This window comes from Ochlerotatus camptorhynchus, unplaced genomic scaffold, assembly GCF_037179485.1.
Source record: "Ochlerotatus camptorhynchus isolate MF236.1 unplaced genomic scaffold, CSIRO-AGI_Acam_v1.1 ptg000177l, whole genome shotgun sequence".
Lineage (NCBI taxonomy): Eukaryota > Metazoa > Arthropoda > Insecta > Diptera > Culicidae > Ochlerotatus > Ochlerotatus camptorhynchus.
Genome location: NW_027040667.1, coordinates 592,183 through 619,636, shown reverse-complemented (window position 1 = coordinate 619,636; position 27,454 = coordinate 592,183). Strand labels below are relative to the sequence as shown.

The following is a 27,454-nucleotide window of genomic DNA, read 5'->3' as shown; positions in this document are numbered from 1 at the left end:
TCGCTTATGTTTTTTTATTAGAGAATCCATCGACACCCAACTGTAAAAATAACAGTTTTAACGTTACGTAATATTTGCCTAGACCCTTTGCTTCATTATCAGTAACGGGTGATTTTGACGAAAAAAAATCGAAAACGTCACTGTGACAGCTGTTTTCGAAGCCGGTGACCGATTTATCGAAACCGGAAGCCGGGCAACATTATAAAGACAGCCAACTTTAAGGCAACAAAACTCATCCAGCACTGAAAGTTCGCAGTTCATCAGCAGCTTCGTTATTCGTTTGGCACAGATCGGCAGCCATAAAACTTCCGCGATAATTTATTTGCTAGAAAAGAGTAACTGAAAATCATCCCCGGTGCGTTCGGTGAACGAAATTGTTTAGCGCGTGTCGATTTTTGTGAGAATTCGTCGGTGTGAAATTGATAATCTGTATTTTCGTTCGAGACAAGACGAGGATTAGCAGCCAGCATCCGAAAGCGACAGCCGAAAGAAAGAAACCGTCGCCCATTCGACATTTTCATCCAGTGATATTTTTTTTTACTTAGGAGAAAGCTATTGAACAGCATTCAGCTTAAATGTCAGAACCTCAGTCTTCGTTGCTGCTGAAGAAACAGTTGGCAGGTAAGGAAATCGTTGGTTTTTCTCCGGAATCCGGGGGTATTTTTTGGGGTCGGAATCTCCAGCTTGGTAATAGAAACGGGTAAGCGGTTTTGGGGGAGAGGGGAAGAATTGGCTGTCTGGCAATTTTTCTGCTTCTTTATTTTTCTTGCGCATAATGACCTTTTTTTTTCTTTCGGTCTCTGGCAGTTTCTTTGCCCCCTTCGTATGGCTAAAAATAAGCAGGGTGTCTGTTGACAGTTCTAGCTGGTAGCTGATGAGGGGACAAAAAACGGATGTCATGGCAGCTTGCGCTTGGTCCTCGTCGTGAGTGGGTAGGTGAAAAGAGTGCATCGCATTATACGGTGACGAACGGTTGGTCACCGAATTCAGTTCACCTTGCCCTGTATCGATTCCATCCCCATCAGATTGTCCGTCTTTTTGGGGCAGCAGCTGCCGCCGACGTACAAAGAGAGGTCAATTATCTTCCCATTTATTGGTGTAGGTACCGTGGGTACCTACATCAATCCCGTGCGTCTATAAGAATGGAAAAGGAACGAACGAAAATCGAGAAAGTGATGAGCGAAAAAATGAAATAAAGGAAGATTGCGGCAGACGCAGAATGAAAATCAATATCAGTCAGTATTATTCATTCTCTGCTTGCTCATCTCTCCTACCTGTGTGTGCCTTTCTATACGATGCATACATTCATAATGCCGTTGTAGCTGAGCCTCTTGGGAAGAACGTGTTTGTGCGTCTTGGGGTCTTGGGGTCTTGACTCGTTCGAAGATAGTTCGGCCTTCAGGGTTTCGAACTGTATATCCTCATGTAATAGATGTGCGGATGTCAGCTGATGTATCCAAATGGACTGTCAAATCGTATGCTCGTTTGGATACACATTTTGGTATATACACATCCGCACATCTATTACATGAGTATCTATGGTATCTATATTTCGAACGGGTCTCGAAACAAGTTGAAAGATATGAAAACAGGAATATAATATAGGGGAACGTGGGGCAGTTTGGCCATCTTAAGAAAATCATCACATTCGAATGATGTTTAACCAAATGGATGATTTCAAGTCCTATTCACACCATGAATACAGATTGAATATTAAAAGTGAACTTTTGAATCTTATGCAAGAATACTTAAAAAATGTTCGTTTTGTAACCAAAATTAAACCGTTGGGGGTAAAATGAGCACCCTGTCGGGGTGGTATGAGCGACCTTCTAAACAACGGGTAAGAATATTATGTTCTCTTGAGGCTTTATGAAGGCTACTGCCTATTTAAGGCTATATTTTTCAGTCTTGTGAATGACTAATTTTTTACCAAAGCTGTTGTTTCAAAACGTGATTTCATATGATACTGTCATATTTATGAAAAGAATAATGCAAAATTGAAGAATTTAAGTTGAAATATCAGTGATGCTCATGTTACCCCGAATGGACTTAAGTATTATTTTGTTAAGAAAATCTTTAATGTTAATTAAAATCTAGAAAAACATCGTGTCATATAAGAAACCAATGACCATTTATAAAGCTGCTGAAGGAATATAAACGATTATTTATAAGAAACTAGCGAAAGACCTTATTTTCTGATTCAGAAATCTTAACAGTTTTGACATTTTGAGCTAGTCTAACATTTTTCGAATACAGTCACCCCAGTATTATGGGCCAGCTAGTCACTATTGTGAGTCAGTAAGTTCTGCATGTTAATCAAATGGAAGTGGACTGACTGTATTTTCTCTAGAGAAAAGTATTTTGTTAGACTTAAATGAAATGGATAGTTGAAGCAGGCTTCAATCATTAAGCCGGCGGCAGATTTTTTGTAAAATATGTTCAATAAGTTGATTTTTAATGGGTGACCACATTGCCCCATTAGCCAAATTGCCACACTTTCCCCTATGTTTTACTGGTTCAGGAAAACTACTCAAGCGCATCAATATAAGATCGATCATACTGAAGTAATATAAATTACTTATACCGTAAAACAGGGTATCTTTGATAATGCGAATGACTTTGATAGTAGAATATAATGATAAAATTTACTCTCTGCACTATTTCCAAATTGGAAACATTGATTCCATTTTGTAGTTTACAATATTATCTTTGATATCGAAATAGCTGACACAAATAATTCAATGTTGCCTTCTTATTACTTATGATGCTTCTGATTATATATTCATTCAATGTTTCATATTTCTTGAACTAAATTGAGGGGTTTAGAAGGAAAGGGGTGTAAGTGACTTTGATCGATTCTCTTCATCGACTTTCTCTTTTGATAGCCACACCTTTATAAACAGATTTTGCGCGATTCCTGCCACATAGTTTGACAAAGGAGGTTCTCATCTAGCATCCAGAATGGCACACGAATCAAGGAATGTGTTTGCAGCTGAATTATTAACGAAAGAGAAAGTCGATGAAGAGAATCGATCAAAGTCACTTACATCCCTTTCTTTCTAACCCCCTCAATTGTTTGAGTTTCACGCATGTTTTTCTACATTTATCGAGTATTATCAAAGTAACCCCAAAATCTGATGTTCGGTCACAAGACAAAAGAAAAATAATAGTGAAAATGTAATAATTTCCGTTAAACTGTTTAACTTAAACTCAAGAGATAAAACATAACAAGAACTCGCCGGCGCCGGTGGTGTAGTGGTAAGCGTGACTGCTTTCTAACACCCCAATGGGTCTGGGTTCAATCCCAGTCGAGGTCGGTGGGATTTTTCTGAGGCATAATAATCTCTGGTCACGTCTTCCTTCGGAAGGGAAGTAAAGCCGTTGGTCCCGGCCCATGTGTGCTGTTGAATGGGTGCGATATCCTACGCAGGTGTGGAAGCTGCCTTCCTGCACATTCGATTGCCGTCAATGGATGGCAATCGATGTCCGTCGGTGATTGGCACTAGATTGCGGAACAGAGACCGACGTTAAATAAAGGAAAAAAAAAAAAAAAAATAACAAGAACTGACTCTTATATCCTCAGTACTGTTCCGGCATTTTCATTTAGGTCGAAATACGACGAGCTAAAAATAAATAATACATATCCAAATTTATTAATTTATTTGCCGTCAATCAAGAGTAGACCATTTTGTTACAAAGATAATTGCATGCTGTCTTCCCTCCCCATGGGCACGGAGGTTGACGGTACTGAAGCTAGAATTAGGGCGTAACAGCCTTTGTAAACAATGACTTCTCTCGTTGATTTCTCGGCACGCCAACACAAACCAACATATCCATCGGGTAGGAGAAGTGTTCCTCTACTCGATGGTGATGTCGATTTGCCTGGGAGAGCCATGGCTTCCGAGAAATCATCGAGAAAAGTCATTGTTTACAAAAGCTGTTACGCCCTAATTCCAGCTCTATCTAAAACTGTTCTCTCTATATGTGGCAAAATATGGTTTGTTTACATTTTGGCTCTTCCGCCCCTTTCAAATGTTAGTCTAGATTTCGACTTGGAAATGAGGCCCCTGTCCGTAACCGGCAGGTGATTTTTAACAGAATATGTTTTTCATGTTTAAGTTTGTGAAAAATAGAGTAGGATACACACTAGACTGATGCAAAATTTGAAATTTTCGCTCCACAGTGCTCAAGCGGTTCCAAATTGGGCCCTGATTAGCCTCCCAAAACTTGAACTCATTTAGTGAGAAACTGACTTGGCACAAACCATTTGAAGTTTGTATGCAAATTATTATGGGAAAACAAAACTTTTTGTTCATTGTCTTCTAGCTTTTTTTAAATATTGTACTGTTAACAAATTCTATTGCTATTCTTATGGAAATTTTTATCAGTTACAACTTTCCAGAAAATCGTTTTTCATCCAAACGTCAAATTAAATAGTTATTAATTGTTTAAAAGATTGATAATCTTATGGCAAGATTAAGCAACTGTATTGTGGGCAACACTGTATTCTGCAGTTTGACATAGTAGCCATGATTTTTGTCCTCTATTCTACGCGCCATAAATACCAATGTTGCCTGCTGAACAGTTGATCGAGCATAATCATAAGACATCATTGACTTGAATTCTTAATAATTTTTGTTCCTTACATTTGATCGAAAAATGGTCTTCAACAAATATGTAGCTAAGAAAATTTTCAATAAGCTCAGCTATTATTTTCTAAAGTAGATTAAACTGGTGAATTTTGAGATAGATATAAACCGAAATTATGGTTTCTCCATAGTAATTTCCATATAAACTTCAAATGATTTGTGCCATGTCAGTTTCTCACTGCATGAGTTCAAATTTTGGGAAACTATTCAGGACCCAATTTGGAACCGTTTGAGCGCTGTGGAGCGAAAATTTCAAATTTTGCATCAGTCTAATACACACTATCATTTCTTGTAATCGAATGAAGTATTTAACACATTCATATCAGGAGAATGATTGTATGTATACATGGAAACCGATTGGATGTTATACTATTTTGGACCTAACCTAAGTATTCAAAGACAGATACATCCAGACCTTTGAACCACGCTCTCGAGGAAACATTTGGAATAATGGAATGTAACCACCGCCCAAGAAAATTACTTGTCCAATCGTTTTACCAACTCTAAAGAGAACTCTGACGTACTAATGGGAAAAATTCATCATGTGAAATCTTCTATCATAAATCTCGCCTTATTGTGCACCCACCTTTGCGAGAGAGTCTACCTTCTCATGGCCTGTGATTGAGCAATGTGAGGGGACCCATACAAAGGTAATCATATATGATTTTTCGACCAGCAAACTCAGCTGCTTCCTTACCTTAGAAAGGAAATAAGATGAGTGCCTACCTTGTTTCATCGACCGAACTGAGACTATCCGAGAAGATGAAGTAATGGTCTATGGGAATGTCGGAAGTCATCCCCAATGCGAAGTTGATTGCTGCTAGTTCAGCAACATAAACGGAACAAGGCTCCTGAAGTTTCCGAAAGGCGGTTGAGTATTCATTGAAGACGCCGAAGCCAGTGGATCCATCAATGCGTGATCCATCAGTGAAAAATCTTCTATTGCAATTGACTTGTTGGTACTTTTCAGCAAAAATACGGGGTGTTTCATGGAGATAGTCAATGGGGGAACTTTAGTTAGTAAAGCATACACGAAGGGAGTTATAGCACGGAAGGCTACCCAGACAACCAGAAGTCGTATAACAATGTACAGACAGTATCGTAAATTGCTACAGGTTAAGTCAAAATCACATATAAGAATGGCATACCTCGCATTCAGGGCTATTCTGTGCGGCGTGTGAGGTGAAGTGACAGTGAAGTGATGGTGAAGTGACAATTGTCACCTCACCTCACACGCCGCGCAGAATAGGCCTGATTATGTTTAAGTTAAATCGTATAGAATGAAAATTTCTGACTTATATGCGATGGCTAATTTTACCGTCGTATTGTATCACAAATTGAATCGGATTACATCGTAAGACTTTTAAAAATAAATTTGTTATTACAGATTAAATCGTATATGATGTTAAACCAACTCGTTTAAAATTAAACGAAAATATGCACGTATATGGCCTCCACTTTTGTACGTATAAGCCATTTCTTTGCATTTTATACGACTTGTTTGTTTGTATATATGTTTGTATATCACGAAAACAACTTTGAATATACGTGCATTCTGGTTGTCTGGGTAATATCCGATGACATATAATTAAGATAGATTCGCACAAATCTAGACTGGATGCTCAATTCAAGCATTTCTTCGAAGTTTTCAATCACAAGGTTGTTACTGAGACTACATTTAATCAATATTCTTAATTAGAGCTCCCAGAAACGGTTCTGCATGGGGTTCTCCCACTAGAACCTCTAGGCTCATATTGTGTGTAGAATGCATACAGCCAAGGGCAATACGTAAACAACGATATTGAATGCGTTCCAATTTAATTAGGTGTCTTTTTATACAGTTTAATTAGGTCTTCCGGGTGAGTACCCCACCATGTCCCGAAAAATGATCGTAGAAAGTTGATCCTTTGTTGACACTTTTGTTTCAAATAAGTTATGTGGGTACCCCAAGTGCATTTTGAATCAAACCAGACTCCAAGGTATTTGAAGGTCAAAGATTGGGTAATGTCTCTGCCCAAAAGAGTTAGACGCAGTTGGGCTGGAAACCGCTTCCTTGTAAACACTACCAATTCAGTTTTTTGCGGTGGCTCGATCCCTAAATTTCTTGCCAAGAAAGACAGATTATTTAGGGGGGTTAGCTTTACTGATATTTATCCTTGAAAGTAATATTTTGAGATTAGTTAACGTTTTGAGAGCTGGTGCAAAGGTGGATTCCGGTTAACTTTCCTAATACATGTAGGTTCAGAATGTTCCAAAGCTGACCACGGATTACTTTAAACAAAACTATTCGATTAGATTGGTAGAGATATACATTTTATTTACATATAGCTTTTTTTTCCTCTGTTCGGGACCTAACACTACTGCGACCAGTAAATTGATCTATTGTAGTATATCCCGTGTCCTTAGTTTAGTGCATGTCGTATTACTCCGTCACTATTGAAAAATGATGAAGTATTCGATGTTTTTACAGTTGCCACTCTTGCATTTATCGCAAGGATCCGACTCTAATTGAAAGGTCCCGCTTTTTATACCCTTCGGAGAGTTGAAACACCCTCCAAAGGCGCGCCCCTTTGTCAGTCAAAATTAGATTCCTTAGCAACAAAATTAAGGAATGACACCGATAATGACCATGCATCAGAACCCTAGTCTTAACCATTTCAAACTAGGGAACAACGAATAGAAGATTAGGAATCACATAGATGAAGACAACTGACTCATTTTTTTCCTTGTTTCAAGATCATCCTCGGTAGACAAGGCCGAGTCTTGTCACTATCAACAAGGCATAAAAAGTAACAAGGACTAAGATGTGTTCCTTGGATTACTGAAAAATCCTTACATGAGCTTCCACTATTGATCCCTTGTGAACAGATACTGTTGCTTCTACTCTAAAGAATGATAATTGAAATTAAATGGGGGAAATGACGGCTTCGGCATGACAGACTATTTTCGGCAACCCAAATTGAAACACTATTTTCACTGGATTTTCTTACGAAAACACTTCGCTGAATGCATGCAAACGATTCTTTATGCTTTCAGCTTCAATTTGACTATATTTTTACTACTGAGAAAAAGCAATCTAGCAGGGTTTTCTTGAAATGAAACACACGCACTACAAATTGTAGCTGATTTCGAGTTGCCGATAATAGAACAGCAGATTTACATGCAGTTCAAATGGAACGGTTGCCGAAGAAAAACTGGTTGCCGACAATACTCGCTCTCACTAGAGAAGATTGGAGCTTTGTAAAAGCGTTTCAAAACAGTTTTTGACAATTCTTTCGACTGAAATTGTTAGAGCAGCTGGCAGCAAAAGATTGTAAACAAACCAATACTGCATATGTGTGCGTTCCATAGAAAAAAAAAGGCTATAGAAAGAAGGTCGCTGCTTAGGTTGCCGATAATACGTAAATTCCCCTACAATGCATTTCATTTAGGGAAAATAAACTCCGACTTGCATTAGGAAAAATGTGTGTTTCCAGGCCAAAAATGACCCCTATTGCAGAAGGTTAAGGCGACACCACCACTGACTCATAGCAATATACCTGACGATGTGGATCTGACGTATTCAAAAGAATTGTCATCGTTGGATCCAAAACGACAACTGTATTTTATTGGGAAAACATTGTAAGATTGCCAACCGTCAATGAAGAAGAATTTAACTTTTACCCTCGATAATATGGGTCTGGTACATTTGGCCTAAAGACGTTTGGAATAAGGACATTTGGCTTACGACGTTTGGTTTAGGACGTTTGGCCTAAGGACGTTTGGCATGATGGACATGTGGCATAAAGGACATAATCGGTACGAATCGAAGGTTCTTGGAACTAAAAGTGAATTTCCTTCTTTTCATTGCTGCTCGTACTTTCGCATAGGATTTTAATTGTACATGTCACTAATTGTGAAAATCATTCGACAACCATTACACGTATTCATCGGACGTGTGCTCTTTCTGCTCTGCTTAACTTGGTGAAATATTGTAGCGAAAATGAGTGTAAAGCTATGTCAATTTAGAATCCGGAATAATAAAATCATCTGTACCTCGGTATCGGATTGACGTACAAATAAGGTTAATACTTCAAAACAAAGGTAGTTCACTGTACTTTTTGAAAAAATATCAATACAAATCATTTTTCTTCGTTTCGCACTTTCTTCTTTATTCCTCCCATCAAACGCTGCACACCTCCGTCGTCAACTTCCTTGGCACATTTGTTCCACATGTTGGTCATCTGAATCGCGTCCCGAGTCGTTTTTCCACTTTTGTTAAGCTTCCGCTTTATTATTGCCCAAAATCTCTCGATGGGCCGGAACTGCGGGCAGTTGGGTGGATTTATGTTTTTATCGATGAAATCTACGTTATTATCGCGGTACCACTGGATGACTTCCCGGCTGTAGTGGCAACTCGCCAAATCTGGCCAAAACTTCACGGGACCTTTATGGGTTTTAATGCAAGGTAGTACGCGGTTTTTGAGGCATTCTTCCTTGTACAGCTTCGAGTCCATCGTCTTATTCGTCACGAACACTTTGGTCTTTGCTCCGCAGCTGCATATCCCTTGCCAAATCATCAGTTTTTTTTGGCAAATTTGTCCATAAAAGCAAACTTAAACTTCGCAGGAACATCTCCTCGTGCCGTCGCCATGTAGAATTTTTGGCCAGGAAGCTGTCCGAAATCCATTTTGACGTAGGTTTCACCGTCGATGAGCAGGCATCCTTGGTACTTCGTCAAAACCTGCTGGTAAAATTTCCGAGCTCGAGTTTTGGTGACGAAACTTTGCTTGCTGGCTCGATAAGAATGATATCCTGCCTGCAAACGAATTCTTCGAACGGTACTGCGAGCAGCAGCGTATTTTTGTGCGATTTCGTTATCTGATAGTCCAGGGTTTGCTCTGACGGTTCTCAACACCTTCTGGTTCAGCTTGCGGTCATATGTTCCACTATGACGCTTACCTTGAGGAACTCGATCCACGCTCTTTCGCTCCCTGAAACGTTTGAACACATCATACACGGTTGATTTGGCGATTTTCAACGTTTTTGCGATTTTTATTGCGGACCACGTTGGATTATCAACGTGGGTGTGCAGATTTTTTTTCTCTCCTCTCGGCTTCCATCTGGACTATTTTTTGACTCACTGCACGAAACACCGTGAAATTTATACCACAGAAAGGGGCGCCTAGGTAAACAAACCGCTGTAAAATAATTCTTGCAGCGGTCACTTTCCGTGCCGCTGCAACACAATAAGTGATTCCGGATTCTAACTGGACAGAACTTTAGTTCGTAAAAACACACTTGTTGTTGACTTCAGTGTCCTTCCAGTTCGTTGCAAAAATTCTTCGAGAACAATATTAAGCTCCAATATTTGGACGTTAGATGCATTAAGTTTCATAACGTCCGAAATTGTGTTTTTATTGAGATGATAGACAATGAAGTTGCCTTGCGCTATGAAAAAGCGCACAACGATAAACACGTGTTTCTCTGTGCGAAGATTGAGTTCAAAATCCCGGTTGTGAAGCAGTGACCGTTCGAGTGCATGACCTTCCTCTGGCATGGCCAAAAGCCACTGTTATGAACCACATAGCAAAGTACGGGACAGTGATTTGCAGTCGACTTGAGAAATGGAAGCACTACTTTAACTTCCCAGGATTCCTGAGCGGTGTTCGAGTTTTGCGAATGCGACTCGAAAGCGCCATTCCATCATACATTACGGTCGACAACGAAACAACGTTGGTAACGTACGACAAGGAACCAAAAACGTGCCGCCATTGTGGTCGAGCAGCACATCCCAAACAGAAATGTTTGGATGCAGCCACATCGAACAATAGCACCGCTCCAAGCAGCTCCACCAATCGAGGGGGTAAAATACCAACTGAAAATACCAACAAACGCCGGCTGTCAAAGCACAAGGAGAACGAAAAAAAAAAGAAATTTCGTGCTGATCAGTGCACCCAGAAGACTGGTCAGCAAACAGATCGTTTAGATGAAAATAATGCAACTTATCAAATAGGGGATAGTACGTTTTATTTGAAAAATAAAAGCGGAAAGGGATCTAATTGTAAATAATGGTCATCGGCCCAAGCAATGCCTAATAGGTGAGGGGGCCTTATAAATAAACGGAACACAAAAAAATCATACTCGTCGTGTGACGACGTGATAACGTTGTTACACTTATAAAAAAATAAATGTGGAAATATTTCATGAAGAAGAGAATGTTTCTGCCTTCAAATATTTGACAAAGGAAATACTCCCTTAATTGAATATCCAGGCATTGTACGTGAGCGCTTAGCATTTTTTAGGGTATGAGCATTGGCTAATATTGCTGAAGTATATTTTTTCTTCTTTCAAACATGAGCAGTTCTTCCGAGGCCTTCAATAAGTTTGGAAGAACGTGGATATTGTGAAAGAACCAAATGATACGTCAATTATGCATGACACCTAGGACTGGTTTTTGAATAAAAATGATTGCACAGTTGGATCTCGATTTTGGCAACATGGTATTCGTTTTTAGCAACACCAAAATTGAAATTTTCTCGTACTGTATTTTTTCAAAATTTATGCTACGTTTGATGAAATTACACTCTAACTAGGAAGTATTTGTTAATAATATTACAATGCAGGAATATCTACAAGTTCTTTATTTGAAATGATTTAAAATGTGACGCGGTTGGCGTTCCTGCGACTTGCATGAATAAGCTGTGTGGTACAAATTTCGCGCATCAAAGATACAAAATGTAAACTAGAGCTGGGTAGGTACTATCTATTATCGCATTTCGATAAAATTGACAACAACGAGATAACAACGGGCAACACATCTGGAGTGTTAGTGAAACAAAATATGTTCGTATGCAAATACAGTTAAATATCGATTTTGGCAACAACTAAGCTTTTTGCGTTTTTTGCGTTCCACGGGGTTATTATATCGAACCATAATTTTTATCTTGGTTTCATGCAAGTTCTTTCGATATTCCAAACGCTGACAATAAGAAGAAACATTTGGTATGATTAAACATCGTTGTGTATTTTTATATTCGGGTGGCCAGTGAACCGGGAAATCGTGGAAACCGGGAAAAACCCGTGAATTTCAATGACACATGAGGAAAATACACATCGAGAAAAATAAGATTTTGGACCCTGAAAAAATTTCAAGACCCTTGGACTGGATTCGATTTTCAGGATACAGTCACTAAGAAGAACTATTAAGAGAATTTTATAATTGTTTGGAAAGCATGAATGTTTAGAATGAATTCTAGAGATAACACCAAGGTATTTCAGAGAAAGTGTCGTAGGTTTGGGATAAACTGTAAGAGAGATTTGAATAAAATTCCAAGTCAGTTGTTTGATTTCAGAGTAAACTCTGCGGGAAAATCTAAAGAGCCTGAATTTATAAAGAGGCGAAATATTATCCATTTGACAGGTCTTCTGCTCGATTGGAATGACTTTTCCTATGACTTTGACAGACAATCGATTGTTCCAATTTTGATATGTCGTCTCTTTATAAATTCAGGCTCTTTAGGAAAATCCATGGCGAATATGAAGAGGATTCCAGGATCCGTGAAAAATACAAAGGGAATCAAATATTGGGGGTACAATTCCAAAGGAATTGTGAGAATTTTTTGGAGAATTTCATGTGATTTTTCAGAATAATTTAGAGGAGAATTCCATGATACTTCTGAGCAATATTATAAGACTACTAAGAACTAACCATAATGCAAGTGAATTTATAAAAAAAAAATGGAAGGGAACCTAAGGACGAGTTTCATGAATTTTTTGGAGAGTGTTCTCTAGAGAATGTCTGGACTGTTATAACAAAACTTTTATGGTACTTTCAGAGAGAATCTCAATTTATGTTAGAAGAATTCTGAAATTAATTCTGTTAAGGGAAATTATTTAAAAAAAAATAGTGGCGTCGCCTTAACCTCAATCTATCCGTACACCAACTCTCAAAACATAAGCAATTATCAAAATATTGCTTGCAATGGATATATATCGAACAAACTAGAATATTAAGTGTATTTTCAACCAATTCCAGTATGAATATGGCTTAAATTTGGTTTTGAAAGTTAGTGCACAGGTAAAAAGTGAGGTTACGCGACGCCACTGGCTTTAACAATTCTTAGAATCGACCGAACTCTTCCATAGAATGATAACAACAGTATCAGATTGGCCAGTGACATTCAAATGGTTAGCGAGTACCGTGCCAAGTTGCCGAGCGACACAACTTAAACCCCCCACTGTGGCCAGGTGCCAAAGCCGTGCGGAACGAGCATGCAATTTACTAATGCACCATACGAATGCCCATAAATGCATCACTAAACGGCTTAGGAAAAGTGGAAGATAATTCTGAGATAGCAAATTAATGATCGAGGAAGGTCCCTCCATAATATTGAATGGCATCATTGCCATAGTTTTAATATTCAAAACAAATTTACTTACGCATCTGATCAATTTCAGCTGGAATTTTACTCGTTGTGTGAATGCACTTGTGAATTAACACACACCACTGGTTCCACTTTTGCTCAGAAGAGGCGTTGCCGTTACTGTCTCCTGATTTTTGGCAAAGTTGCCAGTCTTCTTGGTTTGTAGTCTTCGGTATAATCCTTATGGGCGGGGTTGCATCGCGCTTATGAGCGGCGCGCTTCGACCGTCACCAAATGAGAATTTAACATAAGCGCGACAATATTGTTGGCAATGAAGTTGCCGACAGCATGAAGCTGGTCATCGATTAGGCACGGGAGAAGCTCTTCCGGGTATCTAAAACGGCTGCGAAGTCCATTGCTACTTGACAACGGACCGGGACACCGCGGAAGGACGGTTTGAGGTGGCCAAAATTCTGTACCAATGCGGCGAAAGTGTTCCTATTGCTTCAGCGGTTTCATCATCGAGGTGTCAGCAGGTGGATGCACTCAAAACGTGGTGCCACCGGAACGGTCATGTGTCCGGTAGAGCAACAGTCATCGAGAGCCACCATCTCGTAGTCACGGCAAAATAAAAGCTAACTAAAACTAGCTAAAAGACAATTTCAAACTGTTCAAACCGAAACAACACAGTACAGATTAGTAGTATAGTCGCTATATTCATAGTCTGGCGGATAGAATCTAGGGAACCAATTGAGCTGTCAAATAGCGGAACCAATCGAGCAAATCACGACCAACAACAGAAAAGAGCACATCAGCTATTGCGAACAAAACTTCGGAAACCCTTTTCTCGTGACTCAAGGCTCGCCTACGCAAACTAACACCATCTTTGGGTTGGGGAAAGTTTTCCCTATCCGATGATGCCGGTAATTTGCGTTCGATTGGCAAGGAAAGAATAATCAACGTTTTGTTTATAAAAGTTGATAGTACTTTTTCAATTGATGGTCTAAAATATATTGAAATGGTTCCGCTTTTTGATAGATCGAAATTCTATTCGCCAGACTATGAATATAGCGACTATAATTAGTAGTGGAGGACATCGGTTCTATCTGTTTCTCTTCCTTTATTTTGTAATCTCCCAGTTTCATCAAAGATAAAACCATTGATTTTTTTTTAAATATCTATGAACCACAAGCACTCCCCGTTGTGGTTTGGTTGTTGAAACCGATACCGGGAGTAAACCAAGATGAATTTGGAAAGGTCGTTGATGCAGCATTCTACACGGACGGACGATGAAATGGCAAAACATATCAGCTCGGTTTCACAACGAAAAGCTCCGATCATCCTGGTCCTGGTAACTCAAATATTTAAACATAAGTCCATAGTCAGATGTTCTTGTTGCTTTCAACGCAGTATCGATTGTACTTGTTTTGATGTATTAACGGCTACCAGATGGTGTACTGCTTCGGACAGGCATTAGGATGTGCGCCGCTGGGAAATTCAACTTGGTTTTACGAAATCTATGGCGGGTCTTGGCCGAAAATTACGACGAATCCAAAAACTGCATTGACTAAACAACAATGGCTTGACACATGTGCTGGCAGGTGCAAATATATAACAGTGTTGCAAGTAATATCAAAAATCTTGACAATTTCTAACCATGGGTGCCAAACAGTGCCAATGTTTTTGGCACACTGTGCGAAGTGACCAACCGCTTGACTTTTCCTGGACAATCGTCATACATTTTACTCATTCTAGGATATAGACTGAGTGAAATATATCTCAAATTTCCTCATATTTAAGAAGTTTTTCCAGGAAAATCGAAGAAAATTGTACTCATTCACTGTGTTACCTCACTTTTTGCAATTCGACTCAATTTTAAGTTACTCACATTGGCCGTGTGACTCGTTTAACCTAGGGATCTGATTGGCTGAATTGTATTTGGTTTTATGCTTAATTTAAATGTATATCGCACAATCGGGAAAATTTCCAGAATTTCGGGAAAAACTGGGAAATTTCTAATCGGGATTTGCTGGTTACCATGTTATTTATATTAAAAATCTTAGTGTCGTGTTGCCAAATTGAGATCTCACTGTTCCAACGAAAGCATCATGTTATTTGCCTGTTTTCATAACCTGTAGGTCGCGACACAATGAACGACGATTTTCATGTAGGGTGAGGTGGGCAAGATGGGACGCGGGGAAGATGGGTCAGTTATTTATATTTATTTGTTTGTCAAGCAGCTTCAATGTAACTTAAATGATGGTTTGCTCTTTCAAACCAGCATTGGGGCTACTTGAGCCTATGTTGAAAAATCAAAATATAAACAAATCAAGCAGATGGTCGAACTTGCTCCACCTTACCCTACGTAATCTAGTAAATCAGATAACAAAAATTGCGAGGCGAATTGTCAAATGCAAAACGGGGATATGTGGGGATCTTTAGGGATCAGATAATAAATTAAAATCTAGAAACCTCAGGTATAAATCTATGAAAGTATTTGGCTAATGGGATGTTCACAATTGTGCTAATTCACGTGCTGGTGAATCAGTCGTTCGCGAACCTATAGTTATTATGTTAACTGTTTTTCGGTGCTGAATAACATTGGCGCATCATCGTATTACACCAATTACGGCCATAATGGAACCGTTCTGCCAATAATATGGCTGTGGTGCTGCATGTATTCGTTAACTATATCTATTTAAAAAAAAATCATATATGACAATTATCGCGCTAATCCATTTTAATCTTTTGTCTATTTTCAGAATTAAGCAAAAACCCCGTTGAAGGATTTTCGGCTGGCCTCATTGACGATAATGACATATTCCGATGGGAAGTACTTATCATCGGGCCTCCAGATACTCTCTAGTAAGTTCCGTCATACGGTGTATGGATTTTTAATAATGTTTCAGGTGTACGAACTTTGGTCCCGCACGGTACTTTAGTAAATCGATTAGATGTGTATGAATCTGGGGGGATCTAACATCTACCAAAAACTGTTCACGTGGTTTGTAAACAGCCCCCACCAGAAAGCCTTTCACTGTTTCAAAATGCACCTCATAATGTCTGCTGAGTGCGCAAAAAAATAGTTCCTTATATGAAGAGTGTATTCGATTAAAATAGCACACACATAAACAGGTGTAACTTTTTAACTATAATTCCAAATGACTTGATTTTTCGGTGAAGACTGTTTAGTCCATAATGTACATATGTCATTTTTATGAAGGTCTGAGAGAGGCTTTATCTCGAGTAATAGTTATGAGAACAACATGCTGTCTAAAAATAGTTCCCTCCCCTTGGCTAGTTTTTGCACCTTGCTGTTGGTGGGCGGGCTTAATTTCATGCTAGTGGAGTGTTGGAGACGGTAGGTTTATGGTCGGCGTTGCTGGCTCATGCCGCGATAGAATGGCGCCATGGGCAGGCAATGGGGATTACTAAGCTTCCCCTCTCTGATAAACCACTGCATGAGAGAACCAAAGATCTAGTCCAGCAGTGATAGTATCACACTTGTTACTCCTTTTATTGAGAGCCGCGTCGTAGTACGCTTACGTATAGGCACTGACGTTGGGTGTGATACTGGCGGGTTTTGCCGCAAATCACTCTTATTTTATTTATTTTTTACGATAGATTTATTTGGGTTTGCAAGGGAATTATACTATTGAAGTATTTCAGAAAGTGCCCATCGGTGCTCCTTCTATTTGCGTGACAAGCTTTCATTGTTGTTTTCATTGAGGTATTACTCAGGGAACAATGTTAAACACCATTTTGGACATGGCATTGTAAATAATCTTATATGTGCTTCATTTTGATTTGGGATAAGTGTTTGAACTATGGCTCGGGATTTCCACTGTGATGTGCTTCTATTGTGACATACCCATATGTATTTTTGTGGTGCGACATAGTGGAAGCGTGAGAGCGTAATTGGAACATATACCCTATATAATGTAAATATCAGCTAGGAAACTAACTTCAAAATGAAGCATTTTAGTCACATGAAGGTGTTACCTGGGTCGAACTAAGATATAATAAATAGGTATAGGCTTAAATCAAAAGTACTTGAAACACGTTTAATTTTAGATTACAAGCACAAGTGCAGGTACTTTATAAAGCATGGGTTATGATTGATTAGGTGAATTAGAGCTTTTAATAATTTATTAAATTAGACTAATGAGATATCATAATCATCAAATGAACTTAAATAAGAAACTTCAGAAAGTCTAATGACATTAAGTAGATTAACAAAAGAATTAGGATGCGGGGGGTCCGCTTAGGAGGCAACTAACCTTTAAAGTTGTAGAATAAATCTTCTTATTTAGGTTTGAACATTAACAAGAAAACGCAGGCAGACCAATACTATTAAGCAGATTAACAAGGAGAGGAATAGTTTAGGAAATAAGTAAAAGTAAAGGTATGTGACAATTAATAGCTTTTAAACTTTTGGAGGTATTGTATTCCCCTGAGTTTGTTGTACTCGATTACTATATAATTCTCTCAATACGCGAAATCTCTTATATATGCGGTTAAAGCATTTGAGTTAACTTATTTCTTAGTGTTCAAGTACTTACATTTGTAAACAGCAGTCAATGCTAATCTATGAACTAAACCATACGTAAAATCGATCTTTCCTTATGTGGTATTGATGCATGTTTAACTTTTCGCGGCTGTCGGAATCAACGCGCCTACGTCTACGGAGCTTACGCAGAAGTGATTCGCAATGCGGTAGAGCTCACCAAAAGTTTTTTTGAGCTTCTGTAGTATAGAATTTGTTCGGTACGGTCGCGAAATCTTGAAATGATTGATACGTGCGGTAAAATAACTAAATTGAAACAAAGCTCAACAGTAAAATAAGTAGAATATTTAGGGAGGAAACCAAAATTAATCAACTTGCCAACATAGGCTATCACATTTATTTTGGTGGCACTCTTTAAGTGATAATAAGTTGTTTTTTTTCTCTACGGTTGTTTCGCGTGGCGTTTTTAGATGTTTAGCTATAAACGGTTTCACTGACTTGAGGTCGTTCCTTAAGCGGTGTTGGTACAGGTTAAACCTTTGCCGACTGTCGGATTCAACGCGCCTACGTCTACGGAGCTTACGCAGAAGTGATACGCAATTCGGTAAAGTTTGTCAAACGCTTTTGAGCTCATAGAATTTGTTCGGTGCGGTCGCGAAATCTTGAAATAATTGATACGTTCTTTAAATTAACTAATTTGATACAAAGCTCAGCAGTAAGTAAGTAGAATATCTAGGGAGGAAACCAAAATTAATCAACTTGCCAACATAGGCTATCACATTTATTTTGGTGGCACTCTTTAAATGATAATAAGCCTTTTTTCTCGCTTCGGTTGTCTCGCACGGCTTTCGGAATTCGCGCGGTTTTCGTAACTTACATAATTTAGATATTTCGTTCGAAACGGATTTACTTATTCAATCGGTTTACTACGCGGATGTATCTACGCGCACACGTCACAGCATTTTTTCTATAACTATCTTGAAACAATACATACGGAATCCAGTGTTCAAGCGGCCAACATAGGCTAGTCCTTCTGCTGTATTGTCAAAGATAGAAGCAAAATTTATTCAAATGGGTCAAGTCTTGAAAACTAAGCTGTCACGCAGCTCCAGCTTGATACCCAATAAAAAAAAAAAAAAAAAAAAACATGCTGTCTAAAAATAGTTGTACAGTTGCTTGGCTAATCCACCTCCACTTACGTTCACGAGTTTCAGTTGATGTCGGCTTCTGATGACATCGACGATGTTGCTCAGCATTTGAGATCTAGCTTGAAGCCACCAGGCATGAATTATATACCGCAGGAAACGGTTCACCTAAGACGCTCTTGGTCCCGCCGTCCGGAGTTTTTTTTTTTTTTTTTTTTGGGAGTTGAACCACTGCGTCCATTATTTGAACATTTGTGGTACCCCTGTTTACTGTTCCAATCATGCAAGCACCATTTAATGAGTGAACAGCTAACTGTCTGGACACGTCCTTTCCCAGTCAGGTATGATATGGTTTATGAAACCAACTACCTTTCCAGGATTAGCAGACCAAATTCCACTAGGTTGTAAGATAACACTGCGAAGAAATTTAGATCTACGCCTGTGTAATGCACCGCAACTGCAGAGCAGATGTTCCGAGGTTTCACGTTCTATGCTACAGAAGGGGCAGATATCGCACTGAACCCGACCAATGTTCTTCAAATGATATCTACTCGGACAGTGCCCAGTTACTAGGCCAGTGTATATACTAAGAGCCCGGTTATTGAGCTCCAAGAGCTTTTTGGTAGGGTTAACTACCCCATTTCCGGCCTATTTGAGTTCCATTTTTACCGTATAGTTTGATATTCCACACTATGGTTCTGGGCCAATAAACGGTGAATTTTTGGAACCTAATTTTGCGAGATCGTCTGCCCTTTCATTCCCTTCAATGCCACTGTTCGCGACGCGAAGACTTTGAAAAACTTTGTTCAGCACTTATTGAACAAATGAACGCGAAGGATAGACGTTCGCGGCGAACGGTTTTTAATGGTGCGCTCAATCCGTCAGGATTGCTTAGACACAACTTTCAATTCTCAATTATATTAAAGTTCTTTTAAACTTATAGGATAGTTGCTCTACCAAAGTGAGAGCTTATTCCTATATCTGAATAATTAGAAACTTTAACAAAATGAAAAAAGTATCTTAGCATCAAGATCAACCTTCAATTCAACTCAAAGGCTAAGACCTCACTAAAACGTAGGCTTGTGCTTCTTCGACGAATGAATTGAAACGATACCTGATGAAAACACTTACGAAAGGGATTGTTCGGACTTCACAAATGGACCGATTGAGCCTTACCAACGAACTAACTTTATTTAACAATTCATTTTCCTTATATAGCTAATCTTAAACCTAAAAAGTTTAACAGGTAAAATCTAATGGGTGATCTAGTCCTTCGTATAATGTGTCGTAGGTAAATTCCTTGCTATCTTTTTCTATGGCACATTTCCATCTTCTGGGGTTTTTCCAACAATCTTTATTTACGACACATTTCCTTCTTCTAAGCAGGTAATCACTTCATTCTTTAAAAGTTACCAGGTAATGCGCATAGAGAAATATTTATTGCTTGCGCTTTTGTTGCCTGCGCCTAGCTGGTGATATGTTTATTATTTTTATTTCAAAGAGAGGTGAAAACAATAATCATTATTTTGAATAGAACTAATTAATTCGTCGCGTTCCCAACAGCCACAGTGTCCAGAAACCCAATATAAGTTTACTGAGTTCTATTTGCACAGCTGTCGCAACAAGATAATACATTCCCAAACAATCTTTGATGTACATTTGTAAGCATGAACCGCTTTTAGTGCTGCTTGATTGTCAGAAAAAATACAGATATTTGCACATCTATATTTTCTCCTTAGGCAAACACTTACACATTCAAGTATGGCCACGATTTCCGCTTGAAACACTGTTGGACAATGTCCCATCGCTACTGAAATATTTGTCCCAGGGCCAAAGATTTCTGCACCTGCTTGTGTTCCAATTTTTGAGCCATCTGTGAAAAATATGATTGAGCCTTGACGAACGCTAGGACCACCGACTTCCCAATCCGAACGCAACAAGCGTTGAAGGGAGCGTCATAATTTTCCTCTGGTTTCATCCAGTCTCCATTCATACTCATCACTGGTCCTCTTTGGAAGTATTGTAAAATGCTTAGGTGATCAACCAGGTCACCAGGCATGACTTTTTTAGACCTTTTGAGCCTTAGAGCACTTCTTTCCGCTTCTAGTTGCACGTATTCATGCATGGGCAGTACTTTGAGAATTGCATCTAACCAAAGACATCCATATCAAGAAGACTGGCAACTTTGCCAGAATCCAAGCGACAGATACAATAGCGCTGCGCTTGAGTGAAGGTGGAAGCAACGCATAAAAAATGAGCAAATACACAAACCCTTCTTCTGAGGATGTAATCTTTGCTATCAAATTCGTTCGAAGCATTTACCTTTGAGCGGCAGTTGCCAGTCTTCTTGATTTGTTGTCTTCGATCTAACGCTTTTGATGGGGTGCTGCGCATCGCACCCGTTATAGCAATACATGCTAGACGTTGTAGTTTTGCCAGCTTCCTCTGTGCGGTAGCCTCTTTCGTTTTTGGCCACCACACTAACGAAGCATAAGTTACTTTTGGACGGATTACTGATGTGTAAATCCACATTGTCATTGTTGGTTTCAAACCCCATTTTCTACCAACAGTTTTGGAGCATAACCACAGGGCACTGGTTGCTTTGTTAACCACAGAATCAAGCTGAGCATTCCAATTCAACTTGGCATCCAATATAACTCCTAGGTATTTGACCTGTTCACTAAGATGGATCTGTTCTCCTCCAAGCTTGAACTCCTTTAGGTTGAACTTCCTCTTTCTAGTAAAAGGAACGATTACTACTTTTGACGGGATTAATGTTTAGGCCGTCCTTAATACACCAAGATTGGGTACTCCCGTTTTTTTTATGGAATGTAGTTTAATCTTAAACTCGCCTTATAAATCTTAGTTAGAGACGGAATGAACATTGCTTCACCGTTTTGAAGTAGTGCCGGGAATATGCCATCCACACCCGCAGATTTAAAAGGCCTGAAAAGATCTCACAGCATTCTCCACTCTGGCAATTGTGAAAATTTCATCAGCTATATCTGGTATGGTGTTTTTTGTTCTCAGTGACACTGGCGAGGTCTCTATAGAACACGTTTCACCAACAGAATCAGAATTCTCTGATTCCACACACAATACCGAAGCTGGAAAATGTGTTTCCATCATTAAATTTAAAGTTTCAGAGGGAGATTTGGTAAAACCTCCGTCATGACATTTAAGATTACCAAGTTCAATCGTATGGTCTTTCGCAAGAGTTTTCTGTAATCTCGCGACTATAGGAGTACTGTTTATGTTTTCACACATTTGAATACAAGTCCGCCTCTTAGATTTCCGTATTTCATTATTATATTCAGATAGGGGTTTCTTATATTGAGTCCAATCCAATGAAGTGATTTTCGCCTTATTGAACATTTTACGTGAAACTTTCCAAAGGCTTTCCAATTTCAAATTCCACCACGGCACATCCCTGTTAGAAAACGATCGTTTGATAGGACAGCTACTGTTGTAGGAATGTATAATACTTTCGTTTACCTTTTCAGAAAATGATTCCAATTGTTGGATAGAATCAATCTTTACGTCGTTTGTAAATATATCTGAATCTAAGCAACTGTGCATATTGATCCCAGTTTGTTTTCCTAGGATCTCTAAATGCAGAAGCTGGTAAATCACTTCCACCCCATTCACACATAATGTGTTAATGATAAAAAAAGTGAGATTTCATCTGACACACGTCAATTTCGAATCTTCTCAGAAAGTGCAGTGTTGCAAAATGTCAAGTCTAAAACTTCCTGTCTAATGGCATTTGAAAAAGGAGGGTCATTTCCTTTGTTGCATATGTCTATATTATAAGATGAGAGAAATTCCAAAAGGCACTCACCTCGACTGTTGATGTCCGTCCGTACTACCCCACACGGTATGATGCGCATTTGCATCACAGCCAATGATGAACGACTTGTTATATTCTCTGCAATATTGGACTAATGAGGCGATCTCAGGAGGAGGTACCTCAGGGGCATCACCAGGAAAATAAGCCGAAGCAACTACAATCTCGATTTTTCCCTTGACTGCGACGATGTCCCGTTTGATGAATTCTGTAATAGGGTAACATTTCAATGTTTTATTAATTTGTTCGTATTCTTTCTAAAACAACCACACTAACCACAAACACCGATTTACTTTGCTCTTTCGTTCACAGTGAGGGTGGTTTTTTCAAGGCACACTTGCACTTCCCAAAGGAATATCCCTTGAGGCCGCCGCGCATGAAGTTCGTCACAGAGATCTGGCACCCGAACATCGAACGCAACGGCGATGTCTGTATCAGCATTCTGCACGAACCTGGCGATGACAAGTGGGGCTACGAGAAGGCCTCCGAACGCTGGCTGCCGGTGCACACCGTGGAAACGATTCTGATATCGGTGATCTCGATGCTGGCCGATCCCAACGACGAATCGCCAGCGAATGTCGATGCGGCCAAGGAGTGGCGAGAGGCGTATCCAGAATTCAAGCGGAAAGTGGCGCGATGTGTTCGGAAGAGTCAAGAGGATTGTTAGTAGGATTTTTAAAAAATGTCTTATATTTATTAATTAATTAATAATATTACTATAATAATGAAGGAAAGGAAAGGAACGAATAACGATGATTGATGATGCTAAATGATGATCGATTGATTGCAGACAATGTCGATAATTGGTTTTCTTTCCTCAAAAATCATTTTAAAAAAAACATGCACTGTGCAGCTTTCGATTTACTGAAATCAATATCGAGGAACCTTTAAGGACATTGCAATAAAACTTCAGTTCTTTTGACGTAGTTTCCAAAATTGTAATTTACAATTTAAATTTTCATTTTCCCCCACTCATTACGTTTCATGTATCGTTTCCAATTCATTCGATCAGGCGAGCTAAACTTTATGTAAACCCTTTTTTGTAGTAATAATTGCCCAATGCAAATGCTTCGCATTTTTGATTTAGTGATAATTTTTATTTCAGTTCTAATTTGCTGAAAATAAAACAAAAAAGGCAACCTTTTACACACTTCATTGTTTCTATTTATATGCAAACACGCGACACAATCATCCCCGCATATCGGTTGAGAAATATTCCAGAACAGTCAAAAAAACAGCTGATTTGTTATCATTTACGATTTAGAAAACAATACGAAGCATATGAGACGAGCGGATGACGAGTTGGGCAACGAACTGAACGAAGAACAGTCAACAGGTGGTACCAGACATCGGGAGAAAAATCGATTTCCTCTCTTCTTTTCGACTGCTGCTACTGACGCGAAGCACTGAGAGATGGAATATTGACAAGCCCAAAGGTCATGCTTGCTGAAGAGTAAACACTCAGGAAATCAATCACACATTTGTCCTGTTGAAAATTACGTGCTTATATAGATGTAAAGTGCCCGCTAAATTATTACAAAAAAAAAAGAGAGGAGTGAGTGATTAAATGACAAACAGTGGCAACTCTGCCAAAATAAACCGGAAAATAAACCATTTGTGACTGCTCATTATACTTGACTTCAGCTATTCAGAATAGAAGGAAAACTACTGTAATGAGATTGATACTAAGTATAAGTTAAACTAATTTCCCTTAAAAAAAGAACACATTTAGTGCTTCGTTCTGTATTTTTAGGAAGATAAAAACAAAGCTTTTTAAATTTACGTTGAAAATCTGAAACTTTTGTGTGATACTTCTGTTTCCTAATGATTATGAAAGAGAAAATACAAATTCAAAACAGAAAGATTGCCGCCCACGGCTGGCCATCTGGCTGACAATGTAAATAGTGCAGTTTCAACAGACAGGCAGAAAAGAAACGTGTAACCAAACCAAACCGACTAAAGTAACTTCTAACGCATCCTTCTCCGGATCTATGGTTAAGAGTAATCCTGCTAAACAAAATAATAAATACCTACCTACCTACCTTACACACTAACAAATAAAAGAACTCATCCAAGTCAACAAGTTACACCACCACCACAAATGCAACACTTATTCTTCTCCTAAAACGAATACAAGTAACAAAATATTGAGTTAAGTTCGCTAGAATAAAGCAAGACAATTAACAAGTAACCAGCATTTCATTTAACATACCACAAGCATCTCATCTCCCATTTCGCTATTTCCGGGTTCTCTGCAGATTTGAACCGAAACCGCATGGTAGGTCCTAAAATCTCGATGTAGGTACCTACTGCAGAAGTGTTGGGTGATGATGCTTTCGCAAAAGATTCCGACGATTGACTGAATTGAATGGTCGGATTGATTGATCTGAAGCAACGATACACATTTAAACAATAAAGCATACGCAAACAACACACACGTACATCACATACATACGCATTAGGTACGTATAGGCGCATAACGGACAGTAATAGATTGATACCCTGAACATGTTTGGCGTAACAATTTTATTTGAAAATCCGAATGCCCGGGTTTGGTGGAGAACGGCTACTTTACTGGAGGGAAAAACCCACACCTGCAAACCTCATCATTTTCAGTACAAACAGATAACATTGAATCCTACAGATTTACATAAACATAGTCCTAAATACACAACACGATATTACTTATAACAGAATCAATCTTAATCTAAATACACAGAGCACAGAAACTGATTAACGGATCATTAGCACCATAGTTTGTGCGAGAGGCCGGGACGTTTAAAAAATAATGAGAACGTAAATTTACTCTTATATTAACGTTCAACAGCGGTAGAAGTGAGCCGCAACCAATGTTCGATTGTAGGAGATGAAGACAGCCCTAGAGACGCCACGGCGAGCAGTAAGTAATTGTAATTGTAGTTTCATCATGGTCTCAATACAATTCATACCGTTGCTGTAAAATGGATCCCATACTACGGAGCAGCACTTTAATGTAGAGCGGACTAGCGAACAATAGAGCGTTTTCAAACAATAAAAGTCTCTGAAGTTTAGAGATGAACTAGCCTATGGCTAAACATTTCTTAAATAAAGATAAAAAAAGTCTGGAGTCTTTGGCGAAACGAAATATGAAACCAAGTTGAGTAGAGGTCTTAGCGGAAACAGAAGCCACATGGTCCTTGAATGTAAGTGTATTTACAGATTTGAATTATTCTCAAAAGTTGTAGCTAATCATAAAACTTACAAAAGCTTCATGCATCATTTTATTTACTTTACTCTGTTGATGAAACAAGTTAAAGACAAATTAATGCATGAAATGAGTGAAAATGATTTTCTATGCCTGGAAGCATGACGCCTCTCAAGTAACAATTCAGTAACCATTTAGAATCCACTCTGATTTATGATGGTTTTATAATGGCAATGAACAATCCATTTAGTTTAAATATAGCATTTTAAAATGTACAACATTCCTGCTTAGTAATTCAGCTTTTTGCTGTTTAAAAAACCTTTTATAGTAATGCAAGAGAGTCAAAAACTGTCTTGTTTTAAAAATAAATTTAAAACAGTTTTCAATCCCTCCTTAAAACTGTTCTGTAATTAAACCATAAACGTCATTAGCAATTGTTTATTAATGTCATGATAAAATACTTTATGAACGTGTTCTATCATTATAAAAGCAACCATAAAACAATTAGGTTTTTGCATTAGAGAAAAAAGCATTTATTGCTGCTCTTTAGCCTTTTTAAAGTGCATCATTAACTCCCCAATTACTTTGTTTACAAATTGAGCTTGGTTCCTCATAGTTAATAAATGCCAAATTTATGACAAGGAAATCTCGAAGGATAGACGAAGTAGGATGAAAAAATCAAGTCAATTTCAAATAAATTTACTTCTTTAGAAGAACCAGCACACCACCAACGACTGACCATCTGTCGGAGAAGAGTAAAGTGAGCGGGGCCCTCGAACTCATAAAACATTGTCTAAAGTTAAAAAAACATACCAGCCTTCTCCAGATCTTGCGATGACAATCGAAATAACAACCGACAGCAAACCACTGAAACTGTCAGTTAGTGGACAGTAGTTGGTTTCCGATGCAAAGCAGCGATTTTATTCGGCGAAAGACTCTTCGAAAACCGTACATCTCTGCATCATTGGATGGTGCACTTCTGTAACCATCCGGAAGAAGGGGATCTTTTACGGGAACGATTGCGCTTCCAGCTGTTCGAAATGCGAAATAATGTTGTAAAACAGTATCGCAAACTATCTGAGTACCCGAGCAAAGCTGAACATCAAATTGAAATCAAAATTTGCTGTTATGATGTAACTTATTTTGAATACTCCAGTTGATCTCATTTTGGTTGACTTAACGGTTAACACAGCAAAAATGAGAGCAAAATGTTACACTGTTGAAGCAAATGGAAAACTAATCCTGCTTTCAATGAAATCAATTTGATTACTGATTTTGCATTCATAATGTTTAACTGAATACGGGCCTAGAGTAAATGGTTACCATTCATGTTTCTCAAGCTGAATGACTTAGGCTCCAATCTCACCGCGGGCAAGTCACGAATGACCTGAAATGTGTTAAACAAATCAGATAAACGATAATCATTAGTTCAACGACAGATGAATTTCAATTAAATTTTAAACAAGACGTAAACAGCAGAACTTCAAGTTAAGTTGCTTTCATTTAAAACGTCTTGACTGCATAATGAAAGCACAATATGATATCAGACTTATGTCGCAACATTTGAAATCAAAATGAGTTTTCATTATGATAGGAACTGCACACTTTAATATCGATTTGCTTTCATTTTGTTAACCGACTTTGCTCGGGTAACTACTCCCAATCCATCGGGGGAAAATCGCCTGGAAGAATCCTGGATCTCACAGCGCAACCACAGACAAACAGACGTAACTCTTCATTGTGTATCTTCGTTCACGCATTTAACGGTTGATTTGAA

General features: G+C 38.7%; 1 protein-coding gene across 2 annotated transcripts; it reads left to right on the top strand.

The window, feature by feature from the left end:
- Nucleotides 1-218: 218 nt before the first annotated feature.
- LOC135701836 (ubiquitin-conjugating enzyme E2 G1) lies at nucleotides 219-24,684 on the top strand. Of its 2 annotated transcripts, XM_065222780.1 has the most exons (4): nucleotides 219-621; nucleotides 15,757-15,859; nucleotides 22,806-23,155; nucleotides 23,758-24,684. In XM_065222780.1, coding segments are annotated over exons 1-4 (501 nt in total). In that variant the 5' UTR covers nucleotides 219-575; the 3' UTR covers nucleotides 23,760-24,684. The 2 variants fall into 2 exon arrangements, with proteins under 2 accessions (XP_065078852.1, XP_065078851.1); XM_065222779.1 differs by having other exon boundaries at nucleotides 22,806-24,684.
- The last annotated feature ends 2,770 nt before the right edge of the window (nucleotides 24,685-27,454 follow it).

What these genes read in the sequence shown, in the direction of transcription:
- LOC135701836 (XM_065222779.1), top strand. Translation starts at nt 576, where the DNA reads ATGTCAGAACCTCAGTCTTCGTTGCTGCTGAAGAAACAGTTGGCAG. An exon ending in GCTGAAGAAACAGTTGGCAG is followed by an intron (nt 622 to 15,756) that starts GTAAGGAAATCG and finishes GTCTATTTTCAG; the next exon opens with AATTAAGCAAAAACCCCGTT. An exon ending in GGGCCTCCAGATACTCTCTA is followed by an intron (nt 15,860 to 22,805) that starts GTAAGTTCCGTC and finishes TTTCGTTCACAG; the next exon opens with TGAGGGTGGTTTTTTCAAGG.